The following is a 15,035-nucleotide window of genomic DNA, read 5'->3' as shown; positions in this document are numbered from 1 at the left end:
AGAGAGAGAGAGAGAAAGAAACGGACAGTTTACAATTTTAAAAAATAATAAAAAAAATTGAAAACAGAATTTTTTCATGTGAAGTCTAAAATTTATTTTCAAAATATACATCAAGCACGGATGTACTATCGTTTATCTTTTTCTATTATTTGTCTGGCTGCAGTTGATGCGTCGCGACACAAGTGCTTAAAGTCAATCAAATTGTGTGCATGCGTATGATGTATTTCTTTTTCATATCTTTCCACATCGTGATAAACTTTATAAAAATGAAGTATATGTACTAACAAAGTTATAAAATTGCGATAAATACGATCATCAAACCATTCTGACGATAGTATTTATAAACACAGGCCTGCGCAGAAATGATGGTTCATAGAACAAAATAAAAGTTTCAATCATGCGTATGTTCAACGACTGTGAAAGTGGACATTCCCCAAAACAGAGACTTCTATAGAAATATTTTGTTTCCTATCTGTCTTTATATACATATAAAGAATAATTTCTTCATAAAGTGTTAACGTTGTAAGAATAGACATAATCATAGTTGTCCGTTGTCCGAATTAATGATTGCTACGTGCTAGTGCACACTCTTAAAAAGATTCTTATGTCGGTCACATCGCATATTTTAGTTGAGATGCTGGACTGTTACATTTAGATAACTTTATCGGCAGCAAAGCCTTTATTTGTACCTTTATTTGTGTCGAAAGTGAAATCAAGTGTGACTGTACTCGTTGCGTAAACGAACATAGACATTGTAGAGTTCGACAGGGACTGAATTTATTTCTATTTTCCAGGCGGCGTGAAGAGCATGAGCCGGGAGAGTGGTGCCGGAGCCGGCGGCGGAGTCGGTGTTGGCGGTGGCAACAACACGACGTATACACGATCGGTGATACCGCGCGAACTGGCCCAGGACTTCGCGAGGCCGCCACGCCTCGATGTGCTTCTCGACATGCCGCCAGCCTCGCGAGAAACACAAGTCCATCACAGCTGGAACGCTGATGATCGTAGTCTAAATATTTTTGTCAAGGTATATATTGATTACAGAAATATTGAAAAATTTTAAAAAATGTATAAGTAAATACAAATATATACAACTTTGTATATTATATATATAATTTATCCTTGTTACTCGAACGTTTATCGAATGTTTAGTTAAAATATCCGACACTAATTATAAGGAAAAAATGATTTCAGTCAAGTTGATTGAAATATATAATCTAATATTTTGTAATCAGCGTAAACTTATGTTGATCAATAACTTCCATAGTCACAGCCATTAAAAATGAACATAATTTATTGTAGCATTATTTTAAAGTTATTATTTCGAATCTAATCGTATATCTTTATCTACAATACACAGTTTTTTTTTAATTGTATAAGCATTGTAAATACGTATGTAATCATACGTGTGCCCTTTAGGAGGAGTTAATATCTCAGTGTGCGTAGATGGGAAGCGATAATATGAGTGTATGTATATGTATCGGTATGTATTTCTGTTGATAGATAGTTCTTCCATTAGTATGTCTGATATTATTACATATGGACACATATAGGGTTATGTCTAAATGCTTATATAGTTAAAATAATAAACTGTGTATTGTAGATAAAGATACTTTTCCGATTAGATCTAATAAAATAGCAACTTTCAAATAGTTACAGCAAATCTATCCATTTTTAACAATTGCGTGTACATGAATTTTAATCAATATCTTATAAGCTATAAAATATCAAAGTTTCAATTAATTTACTGAAATTTTTTCCATATAAGTACGGGATCCTTTCTTGATAATTCTAATTATTGTAACTTTCAAAATTACATAAATATTAGTCTCCCTTAAATAATCAAAAGTGAAAATACAGAGAGACTACGACTTTCGTTCTTATTACCATATAACTCATTCGAACTTAGACTATTAAAAAATTTATGATTTCTTTTCAATACTATCTGATATGAATTCGTTTACTTTATCCATGTTACTTTACTATAACTTTATTGATTTTCAAATTTAATAAGGTGTACTTTAGAATTTTGACAAATCGAATTTCTCATTAAACTGTTTTCATTATTTTTCCTAGGAGGACGACAAATTAACGTTTCATCGACATCCTGTCGCACAAAGTACAGATTGCATACGAGGGAAAGTAGGATATACCAAGGGTATGCACGTATGGGAACTTTATTGGAGCACGAGGCAACGAGGTACGCATGCCGTCGTAGGAGTAGCAACGGCGGATGCACCTTTACATAGTGTCGGCTACCAGAGTTTGGTAGGAAACAACGAGCTCAGTTGGGGTTGGGATCTTGGTAGAAATAAACTCTATCATGACTCAAGAAACAACACTGGCGTGACGTATCCAGCCCTCCTCAAGTCTGACGAAACGTTTATTGTTCCTGATAAATTTCTTGGTAAGTAATTCCTGTATAATTGCAATTGCACAATCGCGTAATTTCGAGAATTTATAAAATATCGTGCAGAAGGTGTATTAATCAGAAATTTCTTCAAATCAAGGTGTATCATAAAATAAATTAGAAATTTCTTTACGAGTATTTTAAACTTATTATAATTTCTCTTCACAGTTGTCCTTGATATGGATGAAGGCACGTTAGCGTTCGTAGTGGATGGTCAGTATCTTGGAGTAGCGTTCAGAGGGCTTAAAGGAAGGAAATTGCATCCTATTGTGTCCGCCGTGTGGGGACATTGCGAGATCACGATGAAATATATCGGCGGACTTGATCGTAAGCGAATTATATTCATAATGACTTACTCATAATACAATACTTTTAAAAATATGCAACGTCAATCTTACGAAGATATTTATATCTTAATAGACCATTTTTCTTGGTTCATTTTTTTAAATATTTATTTAATGAATATTTATTAAATATTAAGACAACGAGTGACTAAAATCTGTCATTTTATTACGCATTATCGCGATCCTTCTTTTAATTAGATGTTTATCTTTTTCACAGCCGAACCTCTGCCTCTCATGGATCTCTGTCGAAGAGTGATTCGACAGCGAATCGGTAAACATAGACTAGAAGACAAGATCAATGAGCTGAATCTACCGCAGACGATGAAGACTTATCTTCTATACCGGGACAGAAGGTAACCACTGAGTGAATCTCCTCAAGATGCCACGATTATGACTGCGAACATCACCGTGTTAGAACGTTGCCACTACGATTCACAGGCGACCGTCCGCTATCCTCTCACACACCAAGAACAGCAACCCCTTAGCCGCGCGTCTCCGTTAATCAAGCGCACGATGTTAAACAGACTGACACGCGTCATGCGCCGACGCGTCGAGACACGCCTAGTACTTCGAGAAGGCGCGCTAAGAGAACGATGCCGAAATACCGTATTGATAACGACTTGTGGCGCCCTTATTAAGACAAGTCATGATGACCGCAATCTTCGCAGATGTTATTGCCATCGCCGATAAGTTCAACTCGATGAAGGCAAAGTTAAGAGACAAGATGGAAAAAGGGATTTTAACAAGATTTAGAAAAAACGTTTCTAAATTTAGTTGTTTTTAATGTTGTTTTAAGTTGCTTATTGTTGTCTCTGTTTTATGTTTCTTGTACTTCTATCTATGAAGATAGAGAATTATTATTTATTGATTATTAGAAAGTTGTACCGAGAAGACCGATGATTTCGGTACTTACACATTTGTGTATATATACTTATGCATTTCTTTTAAATATTCGTTTTATTGACGATACGTGTATATGACAAATTGTATCAGACGATGGCGATGAGATACGACATGTGCGTGTCGGAGACACATGGTTAGAGATGAAAGGCAAAAGATTATACGAAAACATGAAGAAACACAGCGCTTCGCAGTTGGCCAGTAAAAAAAAATTAGACTTAATCAAGCTTGGAGAGACTGATACGGACGTGTCGCTTGCTTACAACGATTGATCAATATAGTGGATAGCGCTGCTGACTCTTAATCCTGCCGGGGCAGAAAAATGGTGAAACAACAAGAGGGAGAAGAAGCGAACCGAGAAAATAGAAAATACGAAGAAGGTTTTTACGTCGGAAATAGAAGATACGAAGAAAGTTTTTACGTCGGCGAATAATTAAAAATTGTCGACGAGGTGGTAATGGATTGCACAATTGTGGAACGATTAATTCAATTTAAAGTGTATAGTGATGGACATCGGGCAGCCACCTTCCAATAGACTCATTTTTCAAATATTTTCTAAGCATGCTAAATTTAATAAAGTATAGTGGTGTGTGCGTGTATCGTGGATGAATATAAAACAAAACAGAGACACGATGAGGAAGGCACGGAGGAGCAAGAGAATACAGTTAACCCTGCCATAATATTCTCTTTAGCAGTGTTCGAAAACATAGACTTTATAATTGCGAATTCTGCGGAGGAGAAACCGAGTGAAGAATGCAAACATAAAAAGGGTAAGCATCTAAAACTCGCGCTGTGGTGAATCGAATAAAAGACGTCTAAGTAAACTAATAACAAAAAGCATGTTACTAAAATTAATTATCTACATCTAATTGATTTAAAGTGCTGTAATGACTTCCGAAAATAGTATGTATTTAACTAATGTTTAAGAGAAGCGAATGAATACACGGGCATTGGCACAAATTATTCCAAACGCGAATTAAAACTGTCATGAATCGCTATGTAGCAAATCCGGTAAAAGAGTGACGAGTAACGATGTCGACTACTCATCATAACGATTATCGGATTATCGATCGTAATAGTTACAATAACGACAATGACGACGATAAACAATGATGCTGATTATATCGGATATGTAACTATTATACTATTAGCATGACAAATCTTACGACTGGGCTCTAGTATCTCTTTACTCTTACGTTTGTCGCTTAGGTTAAAGACTATGCCACCGTCAACGGCTATGTCGATTTGTATATAGATATATTGATAATATTGTACGACGACGTATACGTGTGTATTGTGGATGATGATTGTATTCGGAAACAGGCAGACCAAAATGCGAGAATGGTACCATCTTCATCGTTTCATACAAGCAAAGCAATCATCTCGCGTCGTCAGACCTCCGTTTCCGTATATCTTACTTTCTGACGCACGAGCTTAATGCGGTTTTAAAATCACTTCGATTGTTAATCGCTATGATGTCATTGTTTGCACCACCGGCTTAAGTTCGTCCGGAGATTCGGATCGTATCGCGTCTTCCAAATTATCGTCAATCATTCGTAGCGTTTATCTGACCATTCTAACCCTCATTGAACGTAATAAATCGCATTTGCTCTCATATCTGTGATGATTACGTTTCTTCTTGGTGCAATTTCCCGTGATGACCTGTTTGAATGAGCCCAGTGTTCGCATGCTGGACATTCTAACAATCATCAAAGCATTTGGAGAGATAGCCAGTCTCATGTCATACCCGCAATATTTTCAAAAGCACGATCTCGCACTCGGGAGCTTTTGATTGTACAGCTTTGATGATTTTCAATATCCGGGAGCGTGATCTATTAGCGACATTGTTTTCGCTATCTTTTATATCGCGGAATTCGTAGGGAAAGTGCACAAATCTGTAACGCAAATAGATCGAATAATAAACGGATGCGAAGACGACTCTTTGCGAGAAACGTATCATCTCTCCATCGACACGTCGTCGTCGAAGAATAATTCTGTCTTATGGTGGAAACTGGGAACGAGATAGAAAGAGAAACGCTGCGAGAGTGACGAAGAGGACTTCTGCACGGAAAGGAAGTCATCCTCGTTGTTTTTACTGTACAGTAGCAGCGAATAATTTACTTTGTCATCTTTTATTCGGCGCCTGTGCATGAAGGCAAAATGTCGAAACAGTTTCTCTCTAGCGGGAGAACTTTACAGTTTGCATACCGCGATAGAAAAAAAAATACGATTCTAAGTACGTGTACGAGGTAACACTACGTACCCGAAGACGCGCCTTAAGCGTTCACGATTCAATGTACATTCATTCATGTCGTTCATATATCGTTATACACGTGCGAGAAAACCGAGAACACTAGTACACGCGCGCGCGCACACCCTCAGAAAGGAAGGTTTTTTTCCGCAACTATACTTATTGCTACCCGTTGAACCGATACTGTTTTATATGAATTATTGCCTATAGGAACGCATGTCACGAGCTGAGCATGAAAGAGGACAAATAGGATGAAAATATTGTACAAAATTATTATTAATGATCAATATTAATATTATTACTGTATCGATCCCAATAGTTTAATTAATTACTCGGTCGTCGTTATCAGGTATTTACAATGTGTTAGTCAGGTATTTACAAATATTACGATATAATTGTGGTTTCAGTTTTTATACGATAGGGAGAAATGTGTATGCGGTCGATCGATTTAACAATTGAACATAACAGAGAATTTTTTTTCGAATATCTTTACCACCATTCTCTTTTTCAAAGAATAAAAATTCTTATGATTTAAATTAATTTCACATTATTTTAAATGACGGCTTGTTTCGAGCAATGAAATAAAAGAAATAAAATGAAAAAAATTAAACACATCTTTTATTTTGATATTGATATTTATTTTCAAAAAGATAAATTACTAATAAAAAGATAGAATAATTTGATTTTTTTGCTCAGTCTTAATTAAAAATTTAATTTCCGATGATAAAATTCTTATTACACACTTTATTACTTTTCATTTGTATATTTTTAATCATATTTATGGTAAAATTAATAATATATATTATTATAAAGTATATGTATTATGTATGATACAACAATTAAACTTTATTTTTAAATATTTATAATTAATTTTAAAATAAAACAGATTTATTATTTACTTAATGTAAAGATATAATATGTGTTTAAGTTGTTTAATCGTCAATTAAAATTCGATATGGTTATAAATTTTTTTTTATTTATTGATATCTGTATTGATATCTGTACTTACATTACTTTTTACTGATACAGATATCAATACACGTTTTTATAAAAAGAAAACAATTCATTATTTTTTAAAAATAATTTACTACAGCTAAAAATGTAAATCAGTATAAAAAAAAAGATACCAAATAATATGCACAATCTAATTTTATTATATGACTATTCAATCCAATGTTATCAGAATGTCATAAAATGCGGAATGAAATAGAACAAAAAATTAAATTATATTTAAACTCAATATATAATTCATATATACATCTGGATTGAATTATATCTCAATTTAAAAAATCGGTAAAGTCAACTATCGTATAATTCATAATTTTATAATTTCACAGTACATTTTTTTATGGAGCTTATACGGGTATATTTTATTTTACATTTTTACAAGTAAGCTTTTTACTCCTAAATCTGAAAAGGAGCTGAAAAGATAGTTGGACTGTCCCGATTTTTAATTTACATCAATCGATCGCATACAATGATAAGTACAGGCAAGCTAGCTTTTAATAATAAAACCGCGATAGCGAGTTCAATTCGTTCACATGCGCCGCGGAAAGTGTTCCAGCAAAATTTGCGTGGCTGTTGCAAGGATTAATTTCCGTGAACTGCCTGCCCACCTGCCCTTGCAAACTACGTTGCCTCGACAAATGTGTCTAATTTATTAATGAAATGTGTAATGGGACGATAATTAACGAGTTCAATCAGTTTAATTGAATGCTAGTACTCTAAAAAGAGGAGAAAGTATGTGTAAGAAAGAGAGCGAGAACATGTTAGTATGTTTGTATGCGCATGATGCGCGTTGAATGTATACTGCATGCATACGTGAATGTTGTGAATACTTATTCATGACTTATTTTTTCTTCCGCTTTTTCGTTCGCAAATTGTTATCGCTTGATTTTGAATTTTATCAAAGTGTCGTATTAGTCGTGGTCCAGAAATAAATTTCGGTTTTCTCATGATAATAGCTCAACAATTGCTCTGTAGAATACATTATTGTTTGATAATATGTAATAACATCTAATATTAGCTACAGGAATAAACATGAAAAGAAAAGAATTTCGTAGGAATTGTTTCTTATACAACTATCTACGTAAATTAAATAGTGCTGAAATTGCACTCGAGTTGAATATTCGATCAAGAATTAATTATTCAATGCACAATTTAGCTATATTGCAAAATTTTCAAAATTTATTTTATAAAAGTCATAAAATTTTAATGAATTAAGAATTATTTTATCCCAAGACAACTATTTTTCAAAGCAGAATAAAATAACCCTTCAAAATTTTAAACATTTAAATACTATAATATATTATAAACTATGATATATGTATAGAACTCAAGAAATTTTAAGATTAAAATATGCCTTAAAAATTATAATATTTTCAGGAATACGTTATCTTAAATATTAAATTTATGATGATTCCACTGTGTTTAAAAATTTGTATATATTTGTGAATAATAGAAATCTCTTTTTACTATTTTTTTAAACAAATTTTATTTTATAGAAGACTATTTTAGAAAAATTAGAAAAATCGTTATAATAGCCTATGTATTTGTTTTTATATTGATCGAAACAAGGAAATTTTATCATTTTCAAACACAATTCAGGTGGAATCTTTATTATTTATTTATTATTATTTTATTAATGCATCTTCTTCTAATATTAAAAATAAAATTGGAATAGAAAATTGAAACTTATTCATAGAAAATAAATAAAATAATAAGATCAAAACATATTTTTCACACATAGATCGAAAATATAATTTTCTATCTATGCATGAAACATATTTTGATTGTAAAGTTATATTATATTTTTTATTTATTTCCTATTGAAATTTGTTAAATTGTAATTCATCAAACATCATGCATTTTATATGCAGTGTAAGAATATTATGTTTCGATATTTTTGCAATTTACTTTTATTGTAAATAAATAATTTTTAATCGATATTTTATAACTATAATAAATCTCAATTTATATCTATTAATAAAAGTAAAATATAGATATGTTGACTAACTAAGTATAATTAAAAAATTTTATTTAATAGAATAAGATATACATTTTTTAGTAATTGAATAAATAAATAAATATTAGTGTTAAGACAAGATTGATGATCACAGTCAAGAAGACGAAGTCTTGTTACGTGTATAAAATTGTATAAATAACGATAATATTATACATAATATTTGATATACATTTAGAAATATACTAAACATACAAAATTATAAATTTTAAAATTATATATATGTATATAGATACTATTTTTAATTATTTAAAAGTTTTTGTCAAATTTACGAATTTTTGTTATCTATTTTATAGATACATTGACAAAGAAATATTTTACAAAAGAATTAATATTTAAAAAAAGTTATTTCCGCGTGCACATAAAATTTACGTATTTCGAAAATGGAAAAGAATCTGGATTAATAGATTTTATCCTGGCTCGAATTCACCGTTCTTATAAAAAACGAGCCTTTTATAATAATTGGAAACAATTATCAAAGTCAATTCTATATGAAATTAGATTCCTAAAATTAAAAATAGCTGAAAATTTAAAAAATTTTAATTGTAAAAGAGCTATATCGTTTAAAATAATTAAAAGACATTTGAAAAAGTTAACTGTGCGATGTGTTATTTCAGTTTTTCTCAGAGCACTGCAATCTCGAACAATCTTATACACATTTAGAAATAAGTTCATAAAAGAATTTTGTTGGTGTTCATATCCGTTCATTCTGATCTCAAGACTATCTTAGTATTGTATTAAGTAATGTATTAAGATGCTAATATTGCTCTCTCATTGATTCATGTATTTTAAGCTTGTATTTGAGACGATCTTAAATATAAGAATCGATTATGAATACCGGTCTAAAATATCTCAAGATTATATTCAAAAAATTATGTTCGAGTGAAAAAAATCGCTGAATTTATTGAAAACAACAATGAAAAATCATTGACATGAAAAATGAAATATTGTTGAAAATATTTCAACATATATATTTGATATTGAAATACTATGAATTTTGATGATAATAAAAATTAATGAAGAGTAATGAAAAATAATGAAAAATTAATGCAAATATATTTAATATTTATACTAATTTATTCAGAGATATTATACACTGTTATATTGAATTACTAAAATATCATAAATCCTAAAGATAATTATTGAAAATGCATGAAAAAAAATAATGCAAAACATATAATACTTTTACACTTTATTTACAGTATATTGTATACTGAATATGTTGAAATATACTAAATTCTGAAAAAAATTAATGAAAATACCTGAAAAATAATGAAATGAGAACGAAATATACAGATTTTTACAGATTTATTAATGAAAACGGAACAGGATAATTAAAATGTTAGAACTAATTGAATGACTGTAATGAAACTTGCTGAAAAATAATGAAAACAGTTAACATTATAACGAAAAGCGCTGAATTTATCTTTCTAGGAATGTCGCTAGATGATGTCGGTTCTCGCATGTAAAATTTAATCATACTCTATATAATCAGATCTATATAACCGAAATCAGATTATCTACAAATTAAATTTACAGACAAGTTAAATTTACATTTGTATATCCATAGTAATCGATTTTGTCCCTCAGAAATTTTTACAAACTGAGAAGTCTTTCTATATTAATGCTCAGTTTGTGCACGATTAACGATACGATTAAAATTCCGCTTTTTACATAAAGACGAAACAACTTGATTTTTCAGAAGTTTTAAATAAACAATAAATATTATAAATATACAGTAAAAGCAATTTTTTTCAACAACATGCAGAATACGATAAATTGGATAGGAAACTTTGGTTATATTGTTAATTGTGCAAGGACTGTGAGCATTAATATAGAAAGGTGTGAACATCTCAGTTCATGAAAATTTCTTAGAAACAGAATCAATTACAGTGGGTGTATATGATTTTTGCATGTATTCTAGTACACGCAATGTATTTTTGTATCAATTTAGCGTAGCTAAATATAAATAATATTTTCTATTGAATTATTTATAAATATTAACAAATTGTAATGAAATCTTAATAAAATAATACCGAAAATGGATCAATTAATAATCTCAATATTCGGTAATATTTCATTATTATTCATTACAATTTCAGTAACATTTCATCATTATTCATTACAATTTCAATAATATTGCATTATTATCTATTATAATTCAGGAACGAATTTCCCATTAAAGCACTGTTTAAAAGATATTTTTCCTGCGACAATTGCAATGTCGCTCATACGAAGAAAAATGAAACAATTTCTTTTTTTATTGAGAGATTTAGAAAGGAAAGAGACATGTATGTTTAAATATACGCGGTAAATATGTGTCAATAGTAACCGTGACATGACATTCAAAGGCATTACGAGAGTTTTAGTATCGGCTTTCAATCGATCGTCTGTAGTTGGGTCTGATATGTGATGGGCGACATTAGAAAGTTTTTTTACACCCTTCTTGATATTTGTCGATGTTTTTTTTAATCAATCAGATATATTCAGGGATTGAAACATATCTATACTTTACCATCTTGGTACGTCTCGCGTGTGCGATCTCCAATCTATCCTTCATCAAAGACGACGTGCATCTGCATTCAGCGAGCTGGCCAAGAAGCACGGCTCCACGTTCAACGTTCTTCTCGTCGTCGTTCATAATGATAGTCGCATCGTAAAACATTTCGACGTCAGAATTTCATACAAGCAGACGGATTTATCAATATCCTGGACAATTACGGCGTTATCACGCTGTTATATATTTAAAACCATAGAGTGTTTAATGTCTTCTTAGAGTTTTCTAGAGAGTTGCACTTTTAAATGGCAAAGTTAGTCCGTTTATTTTTTAAGTGGTAAAAAAATCGAAATTTATTTCTGGATAATTTGACACAAAACTTTATTTAGAATCAATTTTTGGTAAATATGAGAAAATATAATAATTTTTTCAATTTTAGATTTTAATCATCTATTTCTCAACCAGTTTATTAATTAACAACATTGCAGATCGAATGCCGAGTCATTCATATAGATAATGAATAAAAAAAATCGATCTTTGGATAATGGATTATTACAAGTTATGCTATAAATGTTAATATATTATTTCTCTGATGTATCTTTTCAAAATATTCACGTAATAGTTAAAGGGAAACATGTAATTTCAGATATATTTGGATTATAAATGATTATATTCCTGAGTAAATTAACGTTGTTTGCCCAGCGAATTTTGTCTTATCCTTACATAATAAGTGAGGCTATGTTTTGTAACTAATGTGTTGAATTGCGCACTTTACATTATCTATTTTTTTAAGTCATTTAAAATTTTATATTAAATAACATTAATTTTTTATTTAGTATTTAAAAAATTTTATAAAATTTAATTGCTATAAGATGCTATATAAATGCTGTATAAATTAAATGCTACATAACATTAAAAAAAAATTTTATCATGAATGACAATGGCAGTCAATATGTTAATTACAAACTTTTGACGAAAGAGCGGAAAGTAATAGAATTCATTGTTAGTTGTCAAAACTGCTTTCAGTCGGATCACCTACAAAAATATGTCTCTATGTTCTTTTGCTTTTCTTTTTTTAAGGCAGCGGCCTATATTAAAAGTAAAAGTAAAATTATAATTAGGACCGTTGAAATTGAATGTGAAATTTATGTAAATTCTGCGTTTCTATTAAGATTTATAAATTTACTGAAGATGGCCAGATTGTGGCCGAAACATCTAAATCATTCATAAACTTGATTACATATTAAATATCACAAAAAACAACTTGCTGTGGTTTTATACTCTTCTTTTTGTTATTTTTATGTTAAAAAAAACCACATTTCTTATATAAGTAAAAGTAAAAATTTTAATAAAAATAAAATTTGCGAGGTACAATACGTACAATGACAAAAATATGAAACATCGTTGTAGATAGTAATCCAATTTTATACTATAAATGATTTGTAAAATTATGCAAAAGTGATTCGGCGACCACAAGATTAAATTAAAGCTAATTAAAAGATAATGCGAATAATTTATCTTTTTATCATTATTTGTGTTTTATAGGGTAGAGCAGAACTATTCCGTCATTTTCAATTTTAAAATAATATAAAATTTACGGCAATAAACAACATTTTTTTGCAGTAACGTATTTATAACTATTTTATACAATTATGATTGCTTCTTGAAAGCACAAGTATGATCCTTAAATGTTCAGTATACGCTGCTCAAAAACATAAACAATATCGTGAGAAATGGACAAAACAACCCCGCTTTTCTCTACCATAGAGACAATTTATTTTATTTAAAGATTTCTCATTATTGCAAATTAACTTTTATAGTTTTTCATAATTTTAGTTTCTATAAAGAGATTTCTAAAAAATACATAATCGAGAAATATATTGAACTGAGTCGAATCTGGTTTACAGATTTCACCATCGATAACTATAAGTACATAAGAGAGATATGCAAAAATTAATGAGTCAAATACATTTACTTAACGCGATGTAAGTGATTTTATATTATACTTTGGTGGTAATGCGGGTGAATTATACTTCCGTATGTGGATAGAAATCAAAATAAGAAAATAAGACAGGCGCGATATCAGCTTGATTGACAAGATTTATTCGCACGAGAAAACCATATAACATAAAATAAAAAGAAATAAAATAAATAAGTAAGAATGCGTGATTGTCGCAGTATACAAATTGATACTCCGAAACAAAAAACTAGCGAAAGAAATTTACTGCTTGGGTTTAATGCCTACAGTTCTTATTCTCGCAGCCAACGTATTCGTACGTGACTGTCTATATGTTCCTCGATTATATGTGTCTGTGTGTCTGTGTGTTTATGTCATGACGACTGCTTTCGCGGATCTACCTATCTGTATCAATGCAATCGCCAGAATATGTTAATATGCGAAATATGATAATATGCGAAATATGTTAAAATACGAAAAATTGCAAAACATGCATTACCTCTCCAGTGCACGTGTCATTAATTATTTAACGCATGCGTTAAATAATTACATCGTTAAGCAAATGATGCATTTGACTCATTAATTTTTGTATTTCTCTTATACCTAATTATCGATGACGCAATCTATAAACCAGATTTGACTCAGCTCAATATTTGCATTTTTTTTTTACTTCTTCTCTTTGAAAAATTGTAATACATGCGTTAAAATTTACAGACTAGACGGGTTGAACTGCATTCCAAAATTTCACACAATCAGTTCTTTATAGAATATACGTATTATATTATAGAATCAGAGAGAAGTAAATTACTGATTCAAATAGATTCCAAACGTGAAACAGTAAGAATGTAATAAAGGATTCAGACCCATGTCTAAAAGAGACATTCGAGATCTTACAAAAGAATTTGTGCTTACAAAAGAATTGTGTAGAATTCTGGCTGGATCAATCTAGATTACTTATAAGGCTAAGGTATTAGAGAGTATTAGAAAACTAATACTCTCGTCTAATCCATTTTAAAAGCGGAGATCGAAAGAATCTGCTCTGGATATCTTCCAATAAGAATTTTCTCTATCTCGACTTTTGAAACAAACAAGCTTTATCTATATAGCATATTATCTCACATTTCGGAAGATATTTTTAGTGAACTTTGTTTAAAGTTAAAATTTTGGAATGCAAACTTGGTCTAACGAGCGATCTCATGTCTATTTAAGTATAAGTTTACGCGTTCAGCGTATTATGACACATTAGCGTATCATTTAAATTGAGATATAAAATTATGTAACACTTTAAATTGAGATATAAAACTCATAAGTATGTAATGCCTTAATGTTTACGATAATATTGGGAGTGTTGTTGTATAATTAGCTGACAGAATGAAGAGAATATTTACGAAAAAGGGAGGACGATAAAATAAAAGATCAACAAAATGCCGAAGACGATTGAAGTCTTCATTTTGTTCGCGATATTTGATATTTTCTTATAATTCCGATGACGAGAGAGAGAGAGAGAGAGAGAGAGAGAGAGAGAGAGAGAGAGAGAGAGAGAGAGAGAGAGAGAAGAAGAAGAGTAGTAGAGTAGTAGTAGTGTCGTCGTACTACGTACGTACGTAAGTTACGTACTTAATTAAACTTAAAGTTAACGTTAACGTAACGTACG

General features: G+C 30.5%; 1 protein-coding gene across 1 annotated transcript in view; it reads left to right on the top strand.

The window, feature by feature from the left end:
* Positions 1-3,111, top strand: part of LOC105627316 (protein gustavus) — a gene marked incomplete at its 5' end in the record, with an annotated part of 27,002 nt that extends 23,891 nt beyond the window's left edge. The window contains 4 exons of the mRNA XM_012208602.1: positions 795-1,027; positions 2,077-2,407; positions 2,579-2,737; positions 2,972-3,111. Coding sequence (XP_012063992.1) covers positions 795-1,027; positions 2,077-2,407; positions 2,579-2,737; positions 2,972-3,111 — 863 coding nt within the window. The remainder of the gene's footprint in view (positions 1-794; positions 1,028-2,076; positions 2,408-2,578; positions 2,738-2,971) is intronic.
* Positions 3,112-15,035: the final 11,924 nt, after the last annotated feature.

This window comes from Atta cephalotes (assembly GCF_000143395.1).
Source record: "Atta cephalotes unplaced genomic scaffold scaffold00008, whole genome shotgun sequence".
Classification (NCBI taxonomy): Eukaryota; Metazoa; Arthropoda; class Insecta; order Hymenoptera; family Formicidae; genus Atta; species Atta cephalotes.
Note: the sequence above shows the minus strand (reverse complement) of the source record. Positions and strands in the feature narration are given on the sequence as shown.